Source organism: Chrysemys picta, chromosome 19 (genome assembly GCF_011386835.1).
Source record: "Chrysemys picta bellii isolate R12L10 chromosome 19, ASM1138683v2, whole genome shotgun sequence".
Lineage (NCBI taxonomy): Eukaryota > Metazoa > Chordata > Testudines > Emydidae > Chrysemys > Chrysemys picta.
The window spans coordinates 936,966-962,128 of record NC_088809.1 but is presented as its reverse complement, the minus strand read 5'-3'; the positions used below and the strand labels follow the sequence as shown (position 1 = coordinate 962,128).

Sequence of the window (25,163 nt, the reverse complement as noted above, 5' to 3'; positions counted from 1 at the left end):
TACTCCCACAGGGGAGCCTGTTCCCCATCCCTGTACTCCACCATGCAGCAGAAACACCCACCACAGCCCTGGCTTTGAGTCCCAGGGCTGCCCTTTACCACAGCACCTCTGCCCCTAAGGGACCCTCGCTGGTGCCCCAGGATGGACCTGGAGTCAGGGGAAAATTCCCCCAGGCTGCCCGCCTTAGAGCAGCGACTAGCCCCAGAGCCACGTCCCTTGTCATCCTCAACCCTCCCCAGGCTGGGCCAGCACCTGACTGTCCATCCCCCGTCTGACCCTAAGGAGCGGAGTTTGCCAGCCCCAGGCCGGGCCCATCCAGACCAAAAGAAGGAGCCGAGACCTCACGTGTTAATGTCACTTTATTGCTCATTTGGTCTTGAGTATAGAAAAGGACGGGACAAAACGCCCGTGTACAAATCAGAAGAATATACAAACTGGGCGGGGGCAGGGAGACCTGGATCCAGGCACTGGATACGTCCCCTCCCCCCGCGCTTTGGTCGCAGCTGCTGCAGCTTTGTCCCTGATGGCTGCCAGGGTGCAGGGCAGCCGGGGCCGGACTCTGGCCTGGGATTCCTGGCCCTAGCCAAGCCCTTCGGTGCCCGGGGAGCCCCTCGGTGCCCAAGTTCCTGCGCAGCTGGAAAGGGGAGGCAGGGTCAGTGTCCTGAGTCTCTGCTAGCCAGAGGCACCTGAGCTGGGCATGGACATTTGGCACTGGGAGCAGTTGGACCCAAGGCCCCTTGGAGGAGCAGCCGGTCAGGCTAAAGGCACAGTTGGTTGGAGGCCAGGAGCAGGCACTGTGGGGTGGCCACCTCGGCCTGGTGTGCAAAGGAGAAAAGACAAGGCAGGGAAAAGAGCTTCACATTATCCTGCAGGCCAGACGGGGATGGGATGGGACCCCGCCCTGGGTCACTCACGGCAGGGCCCTGGGCCCAGCCCCAACGGCTCTGGTGGCCCTGCCTGGACAGAGCAAGGAAGGCCCCAGGCAGGGCTCCGAGCGTGGCAGCACCTAGATCTTGTGCCCCATTAACCCAGGAGTGCGGGGAGGATCTGTCCGCTCAGTGCAGCCCGGCCGGCCCGAGGGTCAGAGCTCTGGGTGCTATCAGGTGGGGGGGCGCCTGCGTGCAGCACCTGTCCCCATTGGCCACCAGGGCAGAGACCTAACCGCTCACCCCCTCAGTGTCATTGGCCCCTGCACTGCCCCCCACGGGCTTGAGCATAAAGCCCAGACCCCCCCCCGCCAGAGCATGGCAGAGCCCTGCTGCCCAGCGGGGCCCAGCAAGGCAGCTGCTGCCTCTCCCTGGCACAGCAAAGCAGGTGACTGAGAGATTTTGTCTTTGTCACAAGCTCCTGGGCCAGGGCTGAGCCTCCGGGGAGCAGAGGAGAGGGGGCCTCCACCAGAGCTGTTGGGGGGACGGGAAGACGCCCTGGCACAGGGACACGGCCCTTCAGTACAAGGAGCACAGCACAGAGAGAGCAGCCCACCCCACAGCCCCGCTTCACTGCCCTGCCTGCATGCTCTGCGGCCTAGAGCCCTGCTCTGCCTGGGCACCACCCATGGGAGGGGGCAGTTCTCCCGCTGCAGCCGAGGGAGGGAGGAGAGAAGAGGGGGGGCCCACCAAACCGCTCCTGTGTCCTCATGCTTCTAGCCCACTTCCCAGCAGAGACCCCCCGAGAAACAGCAGCATGGTTCCCACCTGGGATCCCACAGAGTAGAGGGTGGGGAGGGATGGATGCATCCCAGGGGCTCAGTCTAGGGCCAGCCGGGCCCCAGATCCTTGCTCCCTCCCACCAGCGATTGGGGAAGGGTGGGGGGGAGTCTCTGGGACCAGGCTCCTCGGCAATCGCCCAGGGCAGGAATTCTCCCGTGAGGCAGCTGGGCCTGGCCTGGGTCAGGCAGGATGCTGGGGCCATCCCTGAGTACAGCGAGGGTGCGGGGGCTGGGTCTCCTCCTCAGGTGGTTGCTTTGGTTTCGGCTCAGCTAGGTGGGGCCCAGGTGGGTCTTTGGGAGCCAGGCCCAGCTCGTCAGAGCTGGGAGAGGAGCTGCCCCAACCAGGGCTCTGCAGCAAGAGGCAAGCGCCAGGCCCAGGCTCTGGGCAGGGTTTGCTGGGCCAGGGTGTAGCGATTCCTGCAGAGGCCTCAGAAGATCAAACCCTTCTGCTGCTCCCGTTACACCAGGTTGAGAGTGAGCAGCTGGAGAGAGCTGATGCCCAGTGCCCTTTGCCAGGGGCTCATCCCACCCCCTCTTTGGCGCTTCTGGCTTTTCCCCATTGGATGGAGGCTGGAGGAAGCACTTGGCCACTGCACATTTTCAGGGAGAAAAGTTACCACTCCCCAAATGCTACAGAGAGTCCATCTGGGGAGAGGGCGGTGGGCTCTGGAGACCCATGGCCATGTGGGGTCTTTGGCTGTGGTTGGAGTGGGCAGCCCTGGGATGCCCCATTAGGTGGGGGAATAGCACTCTATGCTCCGGCCACCTTCGCTGTGCAGGTGTGAGGCTGGACCCAGCATCTCAGCCGCCTTCTCCTGGCTCAGCCCCAGGTGCTCGGCTGTGAACCGGGCCAGCGGGTACAGGCTCTCCAGGCCCTTGGGGTCGCTGAGGAAGTGTGAGGTGTGCGACAGCAGCTCGGCCGCTTTCTCCTGCTTGAGGCCCAGCTGGTCGGCCGTGAGCCGCGCCATGGCGAAGACGCTCTCAGGGAAGTCCAGCTTGGCCTTGCCGTCGGGCCCGGCCACGTGCATCTTCATGTGGCTGATGAGGTTGCGCTGCTGGGCGAACTTGCCGCCGCACACCTGGCACTCATAGGGCTTCTCGCCCGAGTGGATGCGCATGTGCTCGGTGAGCCGGTACTGCCGGGTGAAGCGCATGCCACAGGCGTCGCAAGCAAAGGGCTTGAGGCCCAGGTGGCTGCGCATGTGCCGCGTCATGGTGCCGCGCTGCGTGAACTTCTTGCCGCAGATGGTGCAGGGGTAGGGCCGCGTGAGCCAGTGCGTCTTCTCGTGCTGCCGCAGCGTGGCTGGGTCCTTGTAGGCCTTGTCGCAGGAGGAGCAGCGGTAGGGACGGATGATGTCGCCCAGGCTCTGGCCACCTTTGTCTAGGAAGGGGCCGGCCTGCTCCGAGGCCGCCTTGTGGTACAGCTCCTCCTCGGTGTGGGCCTCCACGTGGGCATTGAGCTGCTCCGAGCTGGGGAAGCCCTTGCCGCACGGGATGCACACGTACAGGTTGTCCCCCAGGCTCTCGGGCTCGTAGGCCAGGTGGCTGCAGTAGGGGCCCAGGGTGCCCCCGGGGGATGGGCCCTCGCTGCTGCCCGTGTCCTCGCTGGTGCTGTTGTCGTTCTCCATCTCGTTGCTCTCGATGCTGGGGTAGCGGGACTGCGGGGGCGACTCGGCCTTCTCCTCCCGCTCAGGCTCTTTCTCCGCCTCACACTCCTCCAGGTAGCTGCCCGGGGGCTCATGCTTCATCCAGCGGTACAGGAAGTCGCGGCCCTCGGCCCGGGCAAGGGACTCGGCACAGGGTGGGCTGCCACGGAAGCGCTCCGCGGGGTGAATCACGCCTTCGCCCACCTGGGGAGGGTCTTTGTAGGCAGAGCTGTGGTTGGCCAGCAGGGAAGCGCTGCCCGGGGGGCTGTCGTGCCTGGGGGGCAGCAAGGGCTCCCTGCTGTCCCCCGGGTGGAGTCTGTCTGTGGGCAGCAGCTGGGAGGAAGGGCTGGTGGGGCTCTTTTTGGAGAGGTCCAGGCCGCAGGGGGGGGAGCAGTGCCTCTCGGGTGGGCACAGCCCAGGCTGGTGCAGGGCGGTGCCCTGGGAGGCAGAGGCATAGAGCTCCCCGCACTGGGTGCTGTGGGGCTCTCCAGGCTGCAGGTCCACAGGCCGGGGGGCAGCCGAGTAGCAGGTCTGGATGACGGGGGTGGCGGCCCGCAGCCCCCTGGCCATCTTGCCGTAGGGGCTGTAGCCGCCTCGCAGGTGGCAGTACTTGCCCGTCCGCTTCAGCTTCTTCTTGCACAAAGCCACCAGGGCCGGCACCTGCAGGTAGCTGGCGGCCGCCAGCACGGCGCCCAGGCCCTGCTCGCCCGGCTCGCACTCGCCCAGGCGGCCGGTGTAGATGAAGTCCAGCACCAGGCGGAAGATGCCCGGGCTCACCATCTCGTGGTCCAGGTTGAGCAGGTTGTCGTGCACCACCAGCGACTTCAGGTAGACGCTGCTGGCCGCCAGGATGTTCTTGTGCGCGCGGAACAGCGCGTTCTGCACCACGATGATCACGTCGCACAGGAAGCCCTTGGCCCGCTGCGTGTTGAGTTGCAGGAGCAGCTGTCTGGAGTGGCTCGGCATCTCCATGGCCTCCAGCATGGGGCTCCCCCCGCCACCTGCAAGACACACACGGTGAGGGGCGCCAGGCTGGCGGCCGGCCCGGCCGGGTCCAGCGCGCGGCCTAATTTAGGCAAAACATCCCCGCCCCGCTGCCCGCTGCGCAAGGGCCTTGGAATGCAGCGGCGGGCGCTGCCCGGGGAGGGAGCCGGGCCCCGCCGTCCGACCTGCCGCCCCCCGGGGAGCCCCCAGCCGGAGCAGCGGGGACCTCGGGCCGCCGGCCCCACACGCGCCTGCCCCCAGGGCCCAGCGAGGCGGCAGGAGGCCGGCTCCCAGCGCCAGGACCTGCGCCGAGTCGGCGGCCGCCCCAGCTAGCGCCCGGCCTCGCTGCGCCCTTCGCGGCTCCCCGCCGGCTGCTGGGTCTCGGCTGCGGCTGGGAGCCGAGGCAGTTGCGCTCTCGGAGCTGCGCCACTTAGACGGGGCGAGGGCGCCGCGCCGCCGGCCGCAGCGGGAAGCCCCAGCCCCAGCCCCGGGATGCGGAGCTGCCAGGGCCCAGCCGCTACCTGGGGCGGAGCGGGCGAGTCCTGCCGGGGAGCCGGGGCTGCGCCGCCTCCTCTGCGCACTGCCTGCTGCGCTGCCTTGTGCCACCCCTTATATCGGGGCTTCTCTGCGCGGCCGGGCGGGGGAGGGGAGGGGGCAAAGCCCCTGCCGGCGCTGGGAGAAGGTGACATCACTCCCTCCGCTTCCAGCGCCGCCTGCGAGCCCAGCCCCACCTGAGCGGGGGGCGGAGGGGCCAGGCCACCTGCGGCTCCCCGGCCGGGCCACCTCTGCCCCCATCCTGCCCCCTCCCGCCTTAGGCGCACCCGCTGCTGCCTGCGGCCGCCGGCCCCTCCCCAGCGCCAGGGGGGAAGCTCCGCTCCGCTTCTGATCCCAAACTCGACGAGCGGGGCCCGGGCTCCAGGGGTGCTTGGGGGGCTCGGAGCCCCTCGCCTTCCGACCCTGCTTTCTCCTGCCTCCCTGGCGCGCCCCAATTCTAGCCGCCACCGGCGATTTTCGCACCAGGAGGCCCCGAAGCCAGCGAAGGAGCCGGGCCGGGCTTCCCCGACTCGCCCCTGCCCGGGCTGGCTTGCTCGGGAGAACAAGCGGCCCCCAGAGGAGCGGGGCCCCTTTCCCCGGGCCCAGGCCGGGACAGGCCGCACTGCGCGGGGCCACTCGAGAGAGCCAGGGCAAGGGAGGGGAAGTCGCTGCTGGCCGGGTCGGCCTGGCCTGGGCCGGGATGGCCGGAGCCCTAGACACGGGCCGGGTCCGCAGCGAGCGGGGCCCGGCTGGCGCACTTGCTGTGGCGGGGAGAGCGAGGGGGCGGCTCCCCTGGGAGGCGAAGGAGCTGTGGGTGCGCCAGGGCCAACTGGGCTCGGGCAGTGCGAGCCCGAGGGCGGGCGGGGAAGGGCCGGGCTGGAGCCGAGACCCGCCGGGGGAGCCAAACTTCGCCATTTTACAGCATCCTTGGGCAGAGGCGCTGGACGGATGTTTCATGGGGCGCTGAGAGCCACGAAACCCTCTGCACGATGGAAACCACTTCAAATGCAGCAACCCCGCAGCCCTGGGTCCAGCCCCTCTGTCCCTGGGCCTGCAGCGGAGCCGGGGAGGAGGCAAAGGGGCTGGAGAAGAGAGACCGGCCTAGGGGCCAGTCCCCGCCCGCTGGCAGCCCCGGCGGGACCCGCTGTCTGCCCGCGGGGATCGGTCCCCTCCTGCAGACCCGCGTGGGGAAGCCCCAGGCCAGCTCTGCTGGTCGCCAGCGGGACTCCCGTCCATGGGCTTGTCGGGGAGCCGCGAGCACCGAGGGCAGGGCCCGGCCCCCACCTGGGCGAGAACCTCTGGGGGACCTGCCGGCTCTGGGGTCAGGGACACGCAGGGCCCAGCGCTGGCTCCGCGGGACCTCGCCCTCAACTCCCCTCCCGGTCTCTGGCTGCGGCGCTTGCAGGGCGCTGGAACAATGTGGATAGCGGGGTGCTGAGAGCCAGGGAACCAAACTGTAACCCTGCTTCTGATGGAGCCACTTCAAGCCGGGGGGTGGCAGCGCCCCCAGCACCCGACTTCCAGCACCTCCGGCCGCTTTGCCACCCCCCGCAGGGACCGACCCTTCCTCCTCTGCTCTCGGAGCCAGGCGCCCCGCGAGCGGCCCGGCCCCAGGGCTGCGCTCCCGGTTCCCTGCAAAGCGTCCGCCGCCTCGGGCGGCCGCGGCTCAGCCCCCCGGCGCCCCCTGCCCGGCTTTATGCGGTCGCATCCCGGGAGGGACCCAGCCGTGCTCCGGGCCGCCCCTTCCCCGGTTCCGTGCTGCACTGCAGGATGAGTGGGGCCCCGGCCAGGTGAGCGCCCGCCCTGCTCCCGGGGCACGGGCAGAAGCCCCCGGCACAGGCTCCCTCCTGCCCCGGCCCGGCCCGCGGTACCTGGGGGCTCCGTCGCTTCCGCCAGCCAGCCGAGGTCTCTGCGGACTCTCATGTCCCCTGAGCAGCGGCCTCAGCCCCTGGGTCCCCGCCGTGCGCTCCCCGCCGCCAGCCGGCGCCTCCGGCCCATGCCAGCTCCACGGGCTGTGCTGCCAAGGCGCTGCCTCCCTCGGCGCTCGCTGCGCCCTGCGTGCCAGGCCCGGCGGCCGCTCCGGGGCGCAGCGCAGGAGACAGCATGTGCCGCCGGCGCACGGCTAGGCGCAAAGGTAAAGCCCGGGCTGCGAACTCCCACTGACCCCGGCCTGAACTCCGCTCAGCGCCAGCGCCTGTTAAAGGGATAGCAGCTGATTTCCTCCTCCCCTCGGCTCCCCGGGCGGGGCCGGGCGAGCGGGCCCCAGCAGCAGGGGGAGGAGCGGGGTCCTGGACGGCTCCCCACGGAGCTGTCCCGGGGACCCCTGCCCGCGGCGGGAAGGAAAAGCCCCGCGCGTCTCCGGGACCGGCCTGCCCGGATCCCGCCTCCTAAGCGTCCGCCCGGCGCGGGAATTTAACCCACTTCGTCTGCCTGCGGGGTGGGGGGCGGCCCCGGGCCGCTGGGCTGGGAGGGGCCCGTTGGGAAGGTGAAAGTATCAGCGCCAGGTCCGCGCCGGGCTCCCGGGCGGCCCCTTCCCCTCCGGCCCCGACTCCCGCAGAGGGAGAGCGCCCAAGCGAGCCCCGGAGCCCGGCTCCCGTCCCGGATGCCTGGGTGAGTCTATCGGGGGCCGGGGAGCGGCGCGTTCCCCCCGGTTTCCTGCTCCCGCCGCGGGGCACTTCCAGCTGCGGATAAACGGCGCTAGTCCCGCACAGGATGGGCCCGAAGGGCGCCGGGGAGCGGGTCCCGCGGGGGGATGGGGACGGGAACGGAGCTGGGCTCCCCCTTTAGTCTCGGATGTGGCTCCCGGCGGTGTCGGGCTCCCGAGTCCCCCGCTGATGTCCCCGTCCGGGCCTGGGCCGGTCACCTGCCCCTGCGCTGTCCGGGAGTCTCTCCGGCTCAGCAGCCCCCGCACCTACCTTGGGCTCATCTCTTAGGCCAGGTGCAGCGGTTCTCCGGCCGGGCGCCCGCTCGCCTCTCGGCTGGCGGTAGCGCCGGCTCCTGCTGCCATCTAGCGTCCCTCGCCCCGCTCATCCGCGGTGCCAGGCGGCTCCTCCCCACGCAGGTGCGCGGCCCTGGCACCCTGGGGGGACAGGCGTCGCTGTCCGCACAGGGGGCTCCGTAGGGCCCGGCAGCTCCCGGCCTGGGGTCGGCTTCCCCTCCGGGGCGAGGGAGTTCTGTGCTTCGCCGGGGTGCAGGCGGGTCTCGGCTCGCCAGCTGCCCACTGCGGGGAGGGTCTGGCTGGCCCGGGTGCTCCTGGGCTCAGGCGGGGCAGGACAGGGGCTCTGCGGGCGGGACCAGGGAAGCCGGGGCCTCGGGGAGCGGGAAGGCCGCTGGTGCAGGGCTGGAGACCCGGAGCCAGACCTGGGGCGCCGCGGGTCTGGAGCCCTCGGGGAGAGCCAGGCCCGGTCCCGCTCAGTCCCCAGCCCCCGTGCGCAGCGACCCCAGCCCAGCCACGCGGCCCCTCCGGGCTAGGGGCGGGCGGGGCCTCCTCGCAGCCTGGGCAAGGGAAGCCACTGGTCTGTGGGCAGCGGGAGCGCCCGCCGGGCGGACGGGGCGCGCCTGGCACAGGCTGGGCTCTCCGGGCCCCGCCTGCGGCCTTCCCTCGTACGGACAGTCCCCGGCCTGGGCGCGGAGTGGGCACAGCGGAGCCGGGGGGACCCCTCGGCGCGGGCGGGGCCGGCTGGCGGCAGAGCGCTGTGCGCATCGGGCACCGGTTAGTGGGGGGGGATTGAAAATGAAAGTTGTTTTTTGGGGGGCCACCACGTGACTTACATTGGCCAATCGATCTTGGGAATGCGACACCCAAATATGGCAATTGAAGGAAGGAAAAGCGTCCCCGGGTGCTGGGACCCAGCAGGGGAAAGGCGGGTAAAGACCGCGCGGGCCCGGGGGTGCGCTCGTGGTTTGGCTCTGCGGGAAAGTTCGGAGGAAAATCCCCGGCCCAGCGCCCCCCACCCAGCGCCCCCCAATCTCCCGATCCAAGTCCCTGCATCCCAGCTCCCCCAATCCCCCGTCCCAGCTCCCCCCAGTCCAGCTCCCCCACCCCCATCCAGCTCCCCTCAACTCCTCGATGCAGCTTCCCCACTTCATCCCAGCTCCCCCCAATCCCCCGTCCCAGCTCCCTCCATCCCTGCTCCCCCCAATCCCCTGTCCCAGCTCCCACCATCCCTGCTCCCCCCAATCCCCCGTCCCAGCTCCCCCAATCCAGCTCCCCCCAATCCCCCGTCCCAGCTCCCCCCATCCCAGCTCCCTCCATCCCTGCTCCCCCCATCCCAGCTCCCCCAATCCCCCGTCCCAGCTTCCTCCATCCCTGCTCCCCTCAGTCCAGCTCCCCCCCAGTCTCCTGGATCCTGCTCCCCAAAGGACCTTGTTTCTTTCTTTCTTCCTTTTTTTGTTTAATGTCTTTGTCTCAATGGAAAATCCTTCCCTTGGGAAAATGTTCCCACCTTTGCCTCCCCGGGATCCGCGTCCCCACTGCGAGTCCCCGGCAGACTGGCAGAAGGGGACGGGGTCCGGGGCAAGGTGACAGATGCAGCAGTTCTTGGTGCAGACCTTGGCTGTCAGGGAGCAAAGGGCCATGGTCCCCTCATGAGCCCCATCTGGACCCATGTGCGGGAACCAGGATAACTAGTGGGACTCAGACTCCTGTGCCCCACATGGCTGGAGACCACACACACCGGGGCAGGGATAGTAACCATGCCAACGAAGGGGGTCGCTCAGGCTGGGAGGAGGCTCCCAGCTATGAGCAGCTCAGCAGATGCTGGCATTGCAGAACGCACTGCACTATGGGTGCCAATGCCTGCATGGCCTCCAGACACTCCTCCCCCTCCCCCCCAGGTACCCTGGGGCAACTGCCCAGATTTTCCCAGCATGCACCGGCAGGCCCAGCTGGGTGGCTGGTAGGTGTGACACATCGCCTGTTGTGAAATAAACAAGCTGTTGTGCAGCCCAGCTCAGCGCTGTTTGCATGGAGCTGGCCGAGGGTGTCATGAGCCAGTTGTGCTTGTGGCATAGACAGGCCCACAGTGACAAATGGCCATGGACACTCCCTCTATTCAGAGCCCAGTCCAACAGCAGATGAGACATAGAGTTTGTGGGCCCAGGGCAGAGTGAGTGCAGGAGAGTCCAGAGAGGGTCAGAGCTCCTGTCACACTTTCCTCTGGCCCCTTTGCCTGGGAGTGAAAACTGCTCCCTTCCACTTAGACCCAGGCCCATGTAGCAGCATGTGACACTCAGGCATTTACACTTCACCTTTGCATTTGGCTCACTAAATGGCAGGGGGTCTAAGCTGGTTTAATTAACTCACATGCAGAAGGTCTGGAAGAGACGAGAGGAGCTAGAAAAGCAGCCATTGGGGGTGGGGGGAGACACTGTGTATGTGGCCACCACAACTTCCATGTGGCAGAGGAATGTGACAGAGGCATGCCCAGGCTGCCATATTACACCTGTGTCTGCCCAGCTCCGTGCCAGGTCACCAAAGGCGGGGTCAGCGCGGTGTTTGCTGAAAGCAGGGAAGTCGCTGTTTGTGATGGTGATTGGCAGAGGTTTCCATGGTGTCCTTTAGGAGAGATGTAAACGGTAGAATATTACAGCTGACCGGATGAAGCATCACCCGCCATGGGATGGGCCTCATGTAACTCAATCAAGAGTGAGAACAAGCAACATCTTTGGGCCCAGATGGGCCCTGTGTCAGGACACTGGAGCATCAACAAAAGCAGAAGAACCCCGACACAAGACACTATCACCTTCACGTCTCTGCAGAGTCCCTGTCCCAGGCTAGAGTCCCCCACCCTGTAAGTTCAGCCTGTGTTCTTTGTTTCCAGGGATGGACATTGACATTTAGCTGTGTTAAAATGTGCATTGTTTGTTTGCAGCCAGCTTACCAAATGATCCTGATCACTTTGTCCTCTTCATTACTTATCACGCTCCCAATCTTTGGGTCATCTGCAGACTTGATCGGTGATGATTTTCTTTTCTGCCAGGTCATTGATAAAAATGGTAATTAGTGTAAGTCCTAGAAATTATTCCTGTGATACCCCAGTAGAAACTCACCTGATCAATGATGATTCCCCGTTTACAGTTATGTTTTGAGACCTATCAGTCAGCCAGTTTTTAATCCATTTAATGTGTGCCATGTTAATTTTATATCTTTCTAGTTTTGTATCCAACATGTCGTGTGGTGCCAAGTCATATGGGGTATAGAAGTCTAAGTATATTACATCAATACTGTTATCTTTATCAACCAAATTTGTAATCTCATTTAAAAATACATAGATCAAGTTAGGTTGACAGTATCTATTTTCCATAAACCCATGTTGAATGGCCTTAATTACATTATCCTCCTTTAATTCTTTTTTAACCGAATCCCATCAGAGCTATTCCATTACCTTGACTGGGATCGAGATCAGACTGACAGGCCTATATAAGCTGGTTCATCTAGTTTCCCTTGTGAAATATTGACACAACAGTAGCTTTCTTCCTTCTTCCTGAACTTCCCCCGGGTTTCAAGACTTACTAAAAATCAATAGTAACAGTCCAGCGAGATACTCAGCCAGCTCTTTGAAAACTCTTAGATGCAAGTTAGCAGCATCTTCTGATTTTAAAAATGTCTGCTGTTAGTAGCTGATTTTTAACATCCATCAGTGAGTACGTTCTAAGGGGGATGATTTCCAACTCCTTCCACATCCACTCTAGCTTTATAGTTGTATGTTGGCTTTACAGTGGCACAGGATTAACCCGAACATTAGGATGGTTGTTTGGAAGCTTAGTGGGACACAATAAACTGTTGGTTAAATGGAAGCTTAAATACTTGGGTGAGCACAGGAGGGAACTTCAGAGCTTGCTGGCTACTCTCCTGGTTCTAGACAGTTGGCTAGCAGGGCTGGTCAGGGCATTAGCAGGGCTGGGCAGTTCATCAGGAGACTTGGTAGAGCTGATCTCCAGGTCTGCAGTGTAAATGTCTTTTTGTGCTAGTCAGACTCCAGCCCATAATGAATGGGCTGAAATCAAATGCCAGGGGACATACCCAGCCCTCGTTAATGGGAGTTCTGATAAGACAGGCTTGAACGCCCCAGGGAAAATTCCAAATTCAGACATCAATCTGTTACACACTGTCAGAAACACTCAGGTCCAGACACGGGGCCTGTGCATGTTACCCCGCAGGTAGCTGGGCCTTCCCTGCATGGAGACAAGGTTCTGTGAGTTCGAGATCTGAGCCCTGTCTTAAACACTTCCAACTGTGACTCCCAGTGCACCATGCGACCGCATCCTCCCGCCTCTGCCAGCCAAATGTGTGCCTGTAATAATTACAGCCCTGAGAGGAGATGCGGGGGGGAAGGGAGACCGTTGTGTGTTTTCCACAATGTATAATTTTGCATCTGATTAGTGCACTCTAACTTCACATGAAGGGAAGTTCTGCTGGATTCTGACGCCACGGTGCTCAGGAGGAAGAGGACATTAAATGTAAGCGAGCAGCAATTGCTTGGAGCTTGAGAAAGCAATTAGGGAAAACCTCAAGCAGATTCTTCCAAATTAAGCTGATTTTGGAAAGAAGGAATCCCCTATAATTAGCTCTACAGCTTCCCAGCAGCCCGGCCCCTTCCATGTGCTATGAAGCAGTGAGGATAATTTCATGAGCAAAATATGTCTGCAGTGGCTTCTTTGAACGTTTTTCAGCTCCAACACATTTCAGGCTGAATTCATTTCCGTTTGGCAAAGGCCTAAAGCCTCAGTATGGAGACTCCAATAGCTTCTCCTAGTAGCTTTTCGGTGGACCAGTGGTTTGGATCTATTCTGGAGCCCCAAGGAAAAGGATGTTCTGTGACAGACACTTAGCACCACCTGCTGGTACCATCAGGGCTGGGAGTCTCACACCAGGCTTGGGAAGGGTGGGGAACGCAGGCAGGGGAAGTGTGGCACAGAACAGTTCCTGGAAGCCTCCTCAGGCCTGAGACACTGGGACAGCTGATGTCAGGGTCTCCTCTCTGGATGCTCTTGCCCCAGCACGGTTCTTTGGTCCCCTGGCTGTTGGCCTGACAGCCCATGGGAGGTCATCCCCTGCAATGCCTTTATCTGGTTATTAACAATGACCAGGGCGGGGGGGGCACTGGTACCATTCGTGGGCTCTCCAGAGCTCTGTGGGGGCAAGGTCCAGAGGCGATTCTCTGAGACCCCTCAAATGGAGCTGACTCTTGATAGAAAAGGCTTGGAGGGACGGTTAGGCAGCTGCCAGCCTCCTGCTGGGGGAGAAGTGGAGCCCTTCTGCTTTGGGCTGGCGCTGGGCATAGTCGCCACGTTCTTCTACAGCTTCCCCTGTGATCATCTTGTCTCAGCTCCTGCATAGCCCAGGCCAGAGAACATCACCCAGCAACTCCTGCGTGGAATAGGACTTCGGGCTGAGCCAGAGCCGAGCTTTTACAACGCCACACCCAGTCTGAACATCAGAACGGCCACACTGGGTCAGACCAAAGGTCCAGCCAGCCAGGGCCGGCTTTGACTTTTTTGCTGCCCCAAGCAAAAAAAAAAAAAAAAAAAGCAAACCAGGGCGCAGGGCAGTTGGACCCAGAGTCCAACAAAAAAAAAGGGGGGTCGGGCATCCGTGCTGCCCTAGGATTGGGCGGAATGCCGCCCCTTAGAATCTGCCGTCCCAAGCACGAGCTTCCTCGGCTGGTGCCTGGAGCCGGCCCTGCATCCAGCCCAGTATCCGTCTACCGACAGTGGCCAATGCCAGGTGCCCCAGAGGGAGTGAACCTAACAGGTAATGATCACGTGATCTCTCTCCTGCCATCCATCTCCACCCTCTGACAGACAGAGGCTAGGGACACCATTCCTTACCTATCTTGGCTAATAGCCATTAATGGACTTAACCTCCATGAATGTATCTAGTTCTCTTTTAAATCCTGTTATAGTCCTAGCCTTCACAACCTCCTCAGGCAAGGAGTTCCACAAGTTGACTGTGCGGTGTCTGAAGAAGAACTTCCTTTTGTTTCAAACCTGCTGCCCATTAATTTTATTTGGTGGCCCCTAGTTCTGGATTGAAAGACTCCACCCCTTGGTGAATTGGGGGGTGGCTCAGTGCCAGTCTAGTGCTTAGCCAGGAAGTCTCATTCTGCCTTTGCTTGCTAGGTTGAAGATCCCTCTACTATCAGAGCTCTAGTTACAGCCCACGTGGCCCTTGCTGCCAGCCAGGCAGGGCCCTGCTACTGCCCATTTACACACGTGGGGAAGAGACTGGGCGTGAGTCGCCTACAGACGTCCCTGCCAGAGCTCGGACTAGGGCCCAGGAGTCCCTCGTTCTAGCCTTGGGCTTGCTCCACTAGTTGTGCAGCATCCAGCCGGCTGGGGGGCCAGCCAGGCCCCACTGGCTGCAGAGCAGTTAGATGGCCCGTGGCTATGAGCAGGCTTGTGCTAGCCCTAGTGCCTCCCTTGCTGATGCAGGCGGCCCTTCCCTCCATGGCTGAGAATTGGTCTGTGGCACCCCAGGCTTGGCTTTCCCCCAGCCTCAGAGTTTAGTCTCTCAGGACCCACATAGTTGAGGAGAGGCCAGGGCTCGGGGGCGATTCCTGCAGGTGCTGCCGGGGGTGTGTGCTGGGGGTGGGGGTGAGGGGTGTGTAGGGTGGGTGGGATTGGGCTCACACTGGTGGGGGTCAGGCCTGGGGAGGGTTGGGATAGAGTTAGTGGGGGCCTGGGGTCACAGGTAGGGGGAAGGGCAGAGCACCGTGGGTAGTGATTTACAGCCATACCAGCAGTGCCTGGGCTTGTGCAGTGCCAACCTGTGGAGCTGGCCCAGGGACTGGTTAGTTTTAGGGCAGTGGGTGGAGGTTTGCCTGGCACCCTACTTCTGCTTCTCCGGTTCCTGCCTCCCCCCCCAGAAGTGGCTGCTAGGCAGAGGCCCAGGGATGTCGCTGGGTGACATCTCCTCGAGGGTGGGAGGGGCTCTCCGGCCAGCAGGACTTGGTGGTTGCCTCTCGTTTCGGACTTTCGCTTCCCCTTTCTCACAGCACGGAGGCTCTTGCACAAGCCCGAAGCCACACGTGCTCCAACTGGGTGCGGGGGAAAGAACACGTCAGCCTCTGTCATGGCTCATGGTGAAAATGCCCCAACAAACCTGCTGAGGAGAGAGCCATGAAATAATGAAATGGGTGTTCGTTAGAGCGCTGCCTACCAACGCCCCCTGTCCTCCCACAGGAACGGGCACACTCATATGCACACGTGCTCACACCTGCACGCTCGCTCCTACTGTGTGCATGCCAGGCTCACGTCCCGCCTACACTCACATGTTCACTCAGATCCCGTTTGTTCAGAACCCCCTCCCCGCAGACCCTCAGGCCCTGGCTGGGAAGAGAGCTCTGCACCCATGGCGTCCTGCTCTCCCTGGCTTCTCTGTTGGGGTTTTGGGGTGAACCACATGCTGTGGGCCTGTTTACATTTGGGTTTTACTCTGCCCTGTAATCTGCTGCTGGTTCCTTCACACAGCGTGTCCCAAGCACTGCGCACAGCTCTAAATCCCAGGCAGGCTGGCCATGCGCCCACCCTGCTCCCATGTTGAGTATGAGAGCGGGACCCTGGCACGCAGGCTGGCTGACGGTAACACTGCTCACAGCTGAGCAGCTGGAAAGGAGGGCACGGGGGGGTGCCAACTTAGGCATGAAGGGAGCCGGCTTCCTTTAAATGCAGCCTGACCCCTCCCCAAGAACAGAGACATGGGGGCTTGCTCCGGGCTCCATTGATGCGCATGTGGAATGGCTGTTCTGCGGAGACACAAACACCTGTGTGGCCTTTGTACCACACCCGGGTTAGAACTGACACCTGCCAAACCCCTGGGGGCGCAAATGTTGCTTGTGTGAGAGAATGAGAATTGTTCAGGTTCCTGACCAGGTGCAGTGTGTGTGTGTGTGTGTGTGGGTCTGCATGTGCATGCAAGTGTGTGTGTGTGCGCGTGCATGTGCACGTGTGTGTTTGTGCATGCGGGCATGTGTGTGTGAAGGAGTTGGTGCAGAAGTGGAAGCCAGGGGATGGCCATCTATCCCCCACTCTCACATGCTCTTATGTACATTCATCCCTGACCGGCCGCTGACTCCTCCCATCTCTTCAGGTTCTGACGTTTAGCTCTTGGAAGTAAATCTGTCTCTGTTTGTTCTAACAGAACTGGGGTTGCACAAAGGGCAGCTGGCCTAGGCTGGGCTCTCTAGCTATTAGGCCAATCTTGCTGGATCAGAACCAGCAGCACTGCTGTCGTGTACTGGAGCAAGATTGACTCTGGAGAAGAGTCTGTCCAGCTTCATGCACCCAAGCTCTGTGCATGTGTCTGCATGAGATCCCTGCTGTGCAATGCAGTGAGCTCGGACTGTACGGTGCACCGGTAACCTCAGGTCTCGCTTGGCGTCTGGGCACAAAAACAAGCTCCCTTCTCCACTGGTCTGTGCCCAGCTCCACCCCCCTTAGCCACCCCACAGGACAGCCTGCCCCTGGCCGGGGTTAGCAGGCTGCACCTTGGCCCAGGCTGAGAAAGGCCACACCTGCCTGCCTCGCTGGGATACCTGCTGGGTCCTGTGAGCTGGGAGAACGTGACCTGCTCATTACAGAGACTCGGTTTAATCCCAGGTCCCTGGGCACTAATTTCCCCCTTTTTCCTGTTCAATTAATGGCTGGAAATGGTTTGGATTCTGGCAGCAGGTTCTGGACGTTGCTGTGAGGAATGGCTCCCGCGGGCTCCATCCGGGTAATTTATAGGCTGTGCTGCATAAATCAACCCAACGAGAAGCTCCGAGACAGCTGCCTCCCTGAGGCCTAGGAGGCGCCCGCTGCTGCCTGGGTGCCTGGTGAATGACAAGGCCGCGTCCCTGAGCCGGGCTCAGCCTCCTCCCGGGGGCAAGAGCGCCTCAGGGATCAAACAGGCAGGGACGGAGAAGGGAGGAGAAGTGACTCAACGCTCAGCCTTTCTCACGCCTTTCCAGCATCCCTCCTGCCTCTCAGCTGTCAGTGGAGAAGAGGGCTTCCCAGGGGGGAGGGAGCATGGGAGGCGAGGCTGGGACAGGTAAAGGTTGATGTTGGAAATGGAGATTTCACAGGGCGCCCTGAACTCAGCCGATCCCTTTCCCTAGGCTTTGCTTTAACTCACTGCCTGCCCGTGTTGGGCCCCTGCACTAAGCTCATTGGCCAGGCAGAGCCAGGAGCGGGTGCATGGGGCCTAGAGCTGGCATAGAGTCCACATCCGGCAAAGGGCTAGCGGGTGGGGTGTGTCCTGTCGCAGCTCGAAGGAGGGCCACAGTCATGCCCAACACACACCCGGCAAAGGGATGCTCCCCACAAGGCCTGGGAGCAGAGCAACGTCCTCTCCTGGCCCTCTGGGGAGAACAACCACTTAAAACTACTTAGATTGGGAAGGTTTGATCTTATGTTGGGTTGTGAGCAGAGGTCAAAGGTCAGGCACCCCTAAGTCTCACTCCCCCCGAGACTGGCAGAGATGCCCTGGGCTAGCTCTAATGCCCTGAGACCCAGCCATAAAGATGCTGAACTCGCTCAAGGCCTGTGCGAGCTGCATGTGCTTTGCACAGGTGGGTCCATGCTGTTCTCCCCAGAGAGGGGACAGGACTTGCTGATGTCAGCCATCGCCACAGGGGCACAGCTGGGCCTGGGACCCAGGCGCAGCCCTACCCCCCCTGGCCCCCCAGCCTCCCAAGAGCAGCCCAGATGCTGGGAGCCCAGTGCCGTGATGAGGTGGCGCAAGGGAGCGGCTGACTCCGGCTGTGAGGTTGCCAGCGAGGCTGGGCGTGCTGGAGACAGCGAACGGCTGTGAACAGGAGCGTGCAGGAAGGGGGCACTTTCGCCTCAATGTGGTGAGCAGATTGGAAACAGTTCTGGTTAAGTCATTGGCTCTTTTGGGAGGTCTGAGCGGGAGCTTCTCCTGTCTGTGCCCCCTCCCCACGATTAATCAAAATGCAGCAAATTAGCCCAGATGCTGGGAGATTCGGTTCAAATCCAGCTGTGGTTTGGATCTCGCTCGCATGCCTGGCTTCATGTGGGACCTGGGCTTTTGGACAGGATGCAGCCCCCTGGTCTCCAAAGGGCCCTGTTTCCGAGATCAGCCGCTCCCTAAAGCCCACACACATGTGTTCAATTAAGCAGCACTTTGGCCAGCCGAGCTGCATAAGTCACTGCGCGGAATGAGGCTGGAGCCCCTGGTGGCAGCTCGCAGTTAATTTTCCTGGCGTTGCTGTGCCACGCCAGCGCACGGAGCAGCCCCAAGCGTGGCTTTAACCCTTTCGTAGCCGCCACAGGCCTGGGCTGCTTCGCTGCACGTAGCCGCCTCCCTGGGCCCCGTCTGGATAGAGCAACGCAGATTTCCCAGCGTTGTTGCCTGAGCTGCAGCCCACATGGCTGCCACACTAACACAACCCGCTCCCAGCGCGCACATCCTTGGCCATGCTCCCGGAGGCTCTGGCCACAGCCTGCCACATGGCAGCACAGCGCGGAGTCCTGCCAGGCCGTACCACATAGACACCACTTTCCAGAGCGAGAGCCTGGGGAAAGGAGGGAGGTGCTAATGGCTCGGACTAGGTCCCCACTGCGCCTGTGTGCTGTACATTCCAGCAAAGCAAACTCCGCCATGGCCAGTGTCTTCCCTGCAGCCAACGCCGACACCCCCGTCCTTGTGCCCCATCCAGGGCTGCCCACTGAGGCATCAGGGCTCAGGCCTGAGCAGCGCATTCTGTAGGGCCAGGTTGCCTCTCCCGACGGAGACCCTAACACACTGGATAACTGAAGAAAGCCCAGATCTGTGGGAGTGTCTCAGGGGAGGGGAATTGGGCTCATATAAATAATTTTTTCCCACCTCCCGCCCTGCCCTGGGAGCAGCTGGGGCTGGGGAGAGGCATATGTTAATAGCTGTGGTTCTCCTTAGCTCTGAGAGGCCAGCTGGCTGGTGACTCAGAAACAGAATGAATCTGAATGTGAGGGAGCTGGAGCTGTGTGAGCACATAGGGTTATGTTTTCCAGCCAGAAAGCGTAAGCAGCTGCTTTCAGTCAGGCTAACCCTTATCTCATAGTGAGAGGACAACAGAGCAAGAAGGAATGAAACAACGTCTCAGTGGGAGAGCATGGTGTGGGCCTCCCATGTTACAGTCTGCAATGAACTCAACACAACATGGCTGCCTGTCTCTGCAGAAAACGCAATGGTGGCCTTAGAGATTTAAGGTACAGGGCACAGAAAGTAGAGGCACAAGAGTCACACAGCTAAAGACACCAGAGGTGAGTAAAAAACAGTCAGAAGTCTGGAGTGTGTGACTCGCACCCTGCGAGGGCCCGGGCAAGGCTGTGTGTGCTGGGGGGGCAGACTGAGATCTGGGTGACAGGTTTGTTGGGGCGTACTGCTGTGCTGCTGAACACACTGGGCTACCAAGACAACGGACACCTCGTAAATCCCAAAGATCAGCTAAGGTCATGCGGCCAAATCGGACACCTCCCAGCAGCGTGGTAACAGGACCCAGCATGAAAGGGTTACAGTCGCGCCAACTGGGAAGGCCTGGCCCAGGCACAGCCGCCCTGCCCCGGCTGCGGGTAGCTGGCTGGCCAGGAGAGGAAGCAGAACAGGCTGAGCTGCCGCCGTACTTTGCAGTTCCAGTGCCAGGGTGAGGCTCCCCACTGACCTTTTGGCCCCGGTGCCAGGCAGACTGGCCAAGGATCATGTGACATGGGGCCTTCCAGGCCCAGCCAGGGGACGTCTGCTCTCCAGAGGCAGGAGGCGCCTGTGGCCCGCAAGTTGGGGGCACCGCGGTCAGGTAGCTCAGCTGACAAGGAATGGTTGTGTCCTGAGCAAGTGTGAATTCTGGAGTGTGTGTATCGCACCAGCAGGGACTGCAGTGCTGGGAATCCGCTCCCACTGCCTCAGTGACGGTGGGGAAGGGGAGCTGTGCACTGCACTGCTGGGCTGCCTCATTGCCAGCCTGGAGGCAGATCATTCACCTGCCCTGCCCCTCCTAGGGGTCCCCCCATGTGACATCTCACGCAGGCGGCATGCCCCCACCCGGCAGGGCCTGGACCAACAGACACAAGCCAACAACCATCCCTGGCCCCCAGGAGCAGCTCCCAATCCGGACACTTGCAAATATCCACACACACATGAACAGAGCTGCTCTCAATCTCACACACTGTACATACACATACACAGCTGCTCACAATCACACACTGTACATGCACACACTCAGCTGCTCACAACCACACACTACATGCACACACTCAGCTGCTCACAAACTCACACACACAGAGCTGCTCACAACCACACACTACATGCGCACACGCATACACACAGAGCTGCTCACAATCACACACACAGCTGCTCACAACCACACACCTTGGCATACACACACAGGTGCTCACAATCTCACACACACACACAGGTGCTCACAACCACAGACACTGGTACACACACAGCTGCTCCTGCTCACAACCACACACACATATCCTCATATGCATATTTGTTAAGTCCTGCCTCTGTGCTTGGTGCTGTACAAACCACAGAAGACACCTCAGAGCTCACACCCTGCAGTGGGGGACCAAACAATCCAGCTCCCCTGGATGTGTAACGAGCTCAAAGCAGATACATGCTCAGAAGCGCTGTGTCTGGGGCTGAAACGCTGCAGTGGGGCCAGCCTGCTGGGAGCCCCCTTCCCCATCAACATCTACATGGGAGCGCGGAAACCCCAGAGAGCAGGGAGCTCACAAGCGACCCCTGTTGGTGAACAAGGATAAGAGTGGCTCAGAGCTGCTGGAGAACCCAGCCAGAGGCTCAATTGGGGAAGGAGAATAAAGTGCAGAAGAGAAGAGTGAGGGGGGATTTGATAGCAGCCTTCAACTACCTGAAGGGGGGTTCCAAAGAGGATGGAGCTCGGCTGTTCTCAGTGGCGGCAGATGACAGAACAAGGAGCAATGGTCTCAAGTTGCAGTGGGGGAGGTCTAGGTTTGATATTAGGAAACACTATTTCACTAGGAGGGTGGTGAAGCACTGGAATGGGTTACCTAGGGAGGTGGTGGAATCTCCATCGTTAGGGGTTTTTAAGGCCCAGCCCTGGCTGGGATGAGTTAGTTGGGATTGGTCCTGCTTTGAGCAGGGGGTGGGACTAGATACCTCCTGAGGTCTCTTCCAACCCTGAGATTCTGTGATTCTAAGGAGCTTTCTGCTGCCACCTGTTGGAGAGCAGGTGGCACTGACTGAGTGGGCCAGGCCTCATTTGCACATCAGTTATGTAGCACGTGGGGGCATGTTGTTTAAAATGCAGCTAACTCTGGTGTGTGGGCGGCAGTAAAGTGTGACTGAGCCTCTTGGGAAATGAAAGGACAAGTTCTACCCCCAGTGTGCTGGGGTCACCCCAAGTGCAGTGCGGTCGCCCCCAGGTGGGGGAGGGGTTATGTTGGCTTGTGGTTGCCCTCAGGCAGGGAGGGGTGGGTGGGTTGTGATTGCCCCTGGGGACAGGACAGGGTTAGGGTTGGTGTTGGGGTTGGGGTTGCCCCCAGGAAGGAGGGAGGGGTGGGTTGTGGTTGCCCCTGGGGACAGTGTTGCTCCCAGGTAGGGAGGGAGGGGTGGGTTGTGGTTGCCACCGGGGACAGGACAAGGTTGGGGTTGGGGTTGCCCCCAGGCAGGGAGGGAGTCTTGAACAGGTCAAAGGAAAGGGGAAGGTGTTTGCCATCATGGGAATGTCTCTTGAGGGGGAGGAGCCTGCCAAGGGTTCGAGGTGCTGGGCCTTTGTGTATGAAGGGTTGAGGGGAGGCAGTTCGGGGGCCTGGAGAGCTAAGGCCGCTTGGAAAGGGGGATTGGTTCTGAGCTGAGAGGGCTTGAAGCTGCAGAGACAGACACCGCCTGCCTAAGGGCCTTTGGGACAGGCCTCCTTGCCCAGCACCTAATGCTGAATTGCCCTTTACCGGCTCAGGTGGCAGAGTCCCTGGAGCAGCCTGCATGCCTGGGTCAGGAGATCGAGCTCCGGCGCAGCCTGACAGCCTTAGACTCCGCCAACCCCAGACAGCGAAGTGAGTGGGGAGCTCGGGTGGAGGGAGGGGAACTCCTCAGCCATCCACAAGTGCCAGCGGAGGTGGAGCCTGGGACTACAGCCTGGGGTGTTGGTTCATACCTCGGTATTCGTTACTTTAGTCATTGTTGGCTCCCCCCTGCCACTTTCCCTCCTAATACAATTCTTTGTTCTAACCCTCTGGCCGCTGTGCTTAGGCGTGGGGAAGTGCTGCCCATGGGGGCTCCCGGGTGGGACATACCGTGTCCCAGGTCTCTGGGTGGGAGCTTGAGTGATGTTCTTTAGAGAGAACTCCTGGAAAATTGAACCAGTCCCTTTTTGCTGCTGACAACCCTGGTAGTAGGTTTATAGGGCCAAACTGGAAGAGCAGAGCCGGCAGCTGTAACCGGCCTGCTGTTGTCTCTAAAGAACCAGCTGATGGACCCATTAAGACCTTCTAACAGAACAAAACCCCTCATCTCAGCTCGGCCGCCCTCCCAATTGAGTTTAATGCTGACACCTGATGACTTCTCTTCCAGACAGCAAAGAAATAAGAAAGGCAGCGGGGGCCCGGGAAGCTCCTGGCCTGGCTAAAGCCTCTAGCCCTTGCGGGGAAGCTAACAAGGGGAGCCAGAGCGAGGGGTGTGATGGAAGCTTCGATCCGCCTGCCCCAGCTGTCTCCCCAAAGCCTGCTCCATGGGAGGAGGGGAAGTGAGGGCACCAGCCATCGGCATGTCCCCTGCCCATCGGAGAGAGTCGCACAGAACCCCTGGCAGGGGGAGAGATGGGGAGATTGTTGAGAGTTCCTGAACTAGAAGGGGAGGGAAGGAGGTACCCAGAGGGTGGGGGGAATGGAGGTATGCAAGGAGCCACTGCAGACACTGTGCAGTGAGCTTGGCTGGCAGAAGCTCTGGAGTGCCGAACTTACCCAACCCCCAGGTAAATCAGACCCCAGAAGTGAAGACTGATCCAAAAGCGCCAGTTGGGGTGGAAGTGGGGACGGTGGCAGCAATAGGGCCTGCCCCTGCACGAGGTGAGACCCTGCTACATGTACTTCAAGGGGACTGGCCCATGCCCACGCACCCCAACGGGTGTCAGCATATACACACGGATGGCACATGTACGCTGACGTGTGCCCCGCAGCCATGCACAGGACGCACCCCTGAGACTTGGGCAGCGAAGCTGGCAGCCCCGGGACCAGCATCTCCAAAACTAAGGGCTGGCAAATGGGGCTGGGGGCCTGGGCTCCTGCAAGGGTTTTGCTGCTTTGGCTTGGGCCGGAAGTGCCCCTCTGGGCCGTGGTAGGACAAGTGACCCAGGGATGGAGCTTGGCCCTGAGGCTGCCGGAGAAGATTCAGGTCAGTTCTTGTTTTGTCTGGCCCAGGTTGTCTCCCCACAGCAGGGAGCCCAGAGAGCAGCTTCCAGGGCTTGGGAAGGGGAACGGGGAAGCTGCTTCCTGCTCAAACTTGGCTCTGGGTCTCTCCCCCGACCTTCCCTCTGGCCACATCGTTCTCTGCCCCAACCATCCCTTCTCTGGCTTCCCCCTCACATTCCATCTCTTCACCTCCTGCCCCGGCTCAGCACCGGCCTGGCCTCCCTCCCTCTCAGCTCTGCCCTTACCCCCAGACCTCCACTCTCCCTGCTGGGCTCCTGCCCTTGGGCTGAGACTCTGTTCTCTCGAACCTGCACGGCCAGTGCTCAGGACAGGGCTCTTGGTTCCCCAGATCTCTGCTGGCTGCTACATTGTAGGAAATGTGGCATCCGTCCCACAGGGGAGCGGTTGGGGGCTGAGCCCTTTGGGGAGCTAGGTGTGCACAATGCTTCAGGCTATTGATCACCACTGTAGTGTAATTTCTCCCTGATGTCACTAGATGGCAGCACGTGACCCATCCTTGTGAGCCAGGCTGAGTGGCAGGCGCTGGGGTTGGTTGCAAGCGGGGCCCAGTGGAGAGCAGTCCAGGGAGACGCTGCTCGGTGAGTGAAAGTAGCCCCCACCTGCTGGGGCAGCTCCAGCCTCATTGCCAGGCTGCAGCCCAGGGAAGGGCACCTGGGCCCATAATGTGCCAATTAGAGACACACCACGTAACAGTGCAGTTGGTACCTCAGGTCATCCTGCCTCCATTGTCTGAGGTCAGAGTCCTACAAGTCTGGCTGTGCCTGTACTCTGTGACCTGGGGGACCCTGGTGTCATCCTGCAGGGGCCTGATTTGCAGCTGGGTCTGGGGACCACCCTGCAGAGTGCCCACAACAGGACTGGAGAAGAGATTCGTCCTCATGCTCCGTCCACTCTGTGTATAGCTGCGTTAGGCGGCACTTCCAGGTTGCCCCTTCCCTACTTGCAGCCCCAGGCTGTTGCTGAGGCCAAGAGGGATCTCTGGAAGATTCAAAGAGGGATTGGACGGCTCTGTGGATAATGAGAATAGCCAGAGTTGTTATATTTAATGGCAGCCTAAACTGGGGCAGGGTTCTTAAACCTCCTGCTGCAGGGCCTCGGCCAAGCTCTAACCATGAGAAACCAGGAAGGGCGGGGGGGCTGCTTATCCGCCTCTCTCAGCTGTGAGATTTCCTGCACCTTCTCTGACAGCGGGTGCTGACCCCCAGCAGACACAGGATCCTGGACTTCAGAGGCCCCAGCTAGGAGCTAGTTTGGCAATCCCTGTGTTGTTTTGCTCTGGCTTTGCCTGGGACCTGCTCCGTTGCCATGCTACCACCCCTGTGGGATCCCGCCACAGCGCAGAGTGCAGCTAGCAGGGTCTTTGCTGGGCTCTCCTGGGGGAGCTTTTGGGCTGGTTTTCCCCTGGGAGCAGAGTTTGCTGCTGGAGGGGGCTTCCTGGGCCTGGATGTCCTGTACCCTCTGTCCTAGCACAGCCCTAGGGCAGCTCCCCCCTCCCCCCATTGCTTCTCCCCTCCCAGTTACATGTATCACTTACCAGTGGAGTCTTAAGTGCCTCAGCTGAACGTCAAAGGGAACAATTGTTGTTGTTTCAAGTACCTGTCATGTCATCGCGTCATCTTCCCAGCCAAGCAATCCTGCTGTCACAGGGTGATGCAGTGACTCAGCCAGTCTAAACTGGGGACTTGCAAACAGCCACAGAGCGTGAAATGAGGAATAACTGCCCCAAGACCAAAGGCTCTTATGTAAATTAAGTTGTCATGGGACAAGAGGTAAGATTCTTTCCTGGATTGAGAACTGGTTAAAAGACAGGGAACAAAGGTAGGAATTAATGGTAAATTCTCAGAATGGAGAGGGGTAACTAGTGGTGTTCCACAAGGGTCAGTCCTCGGACCAATCCT

General features: G+C 61.1%; 1 protein-coding gene and 1 long non-coding RNA gene across 4 annotated transcripts; both read right to left on the bottom strand.

Annotated features, from left to right (window-relative positions):
• Positions 1 to 341: 341 nt before the first annotated feature.
• On the bottom strand, positions 342 to 8,528 carry LOC135976630 (hypermethylated in cancer 1 protein-like). Of its 3 annotated transcripts, none has more exons than XM_065573425.1 (2): positions 7,788 to 8,528; positions 342 to 4,355 (listed from the first exon to the last, which is right to left on the bottom strand). In XM_065573425.1, the coding sequence occupies exon 2, from the start codon at positions 4,336 to 4,338 to the stop codon at positions 2,440 to 2,442; it is 1,899 nt and encodes a 632-aa protein (XP_065429497.1). In that variant the 5' UTR covers positions 4,339 to 4,355; positions 7,788 to 8,528; the 3' UTR covers positions 342 to 2,439. The 3 variants fall into 3 exon arrangements, with proteins under 3 accessions (XP_065429497.1, XP_065429495.1, XP_065429496.1); XM_065573423.1 differs by lacking the exon at positions 7,788 to 8,528 and adding an exon at positions 6,744 to 7,706; XM_065573424.1 differs by lacking the exon at positions 7,788 to 8,528 and adding an exon at positions 4,860 to 6,706.
• A 1,255-nt stretch (positions 8,529 to 9,783) lies between these two features.
• On the bottom strand, positions 9,784 to 25,086 carry LOC122173040 (uncharacterized). Its single transcript, XR_006173565.2, has 3 exons — positions 24,800 to 25,086; positions 10,755 to 10,846; positions 9,784 to 10,429 (listed from the first exon to the last, which is right to left on the bottom strand). It is a non-coding gene; the product is annotated as an uncharacterized LOC122173040 (long non-coding RNA).
• Positions 25,087 to 25,163: the final 77 nt, after the last annotated feature.

Bases quoted from the DNA above. Each gene is read 5' to 3' on its own strand.
- LOC135976630 (XM_065573423.1), bottom strand. From the start codon at position 6,795: ATGAGAGTCCGCAGAGACCTCGGCTGGCTGGCGGAAGCGACGGAGCCC. The intron at 4,356-6,743 runs GTACCGCGGGCC...TGTGTCTTGCAG, and splicing joins GGAAGCGACGGAGCCCCCAG to GTGGCGGGGGGAGCCCCATG.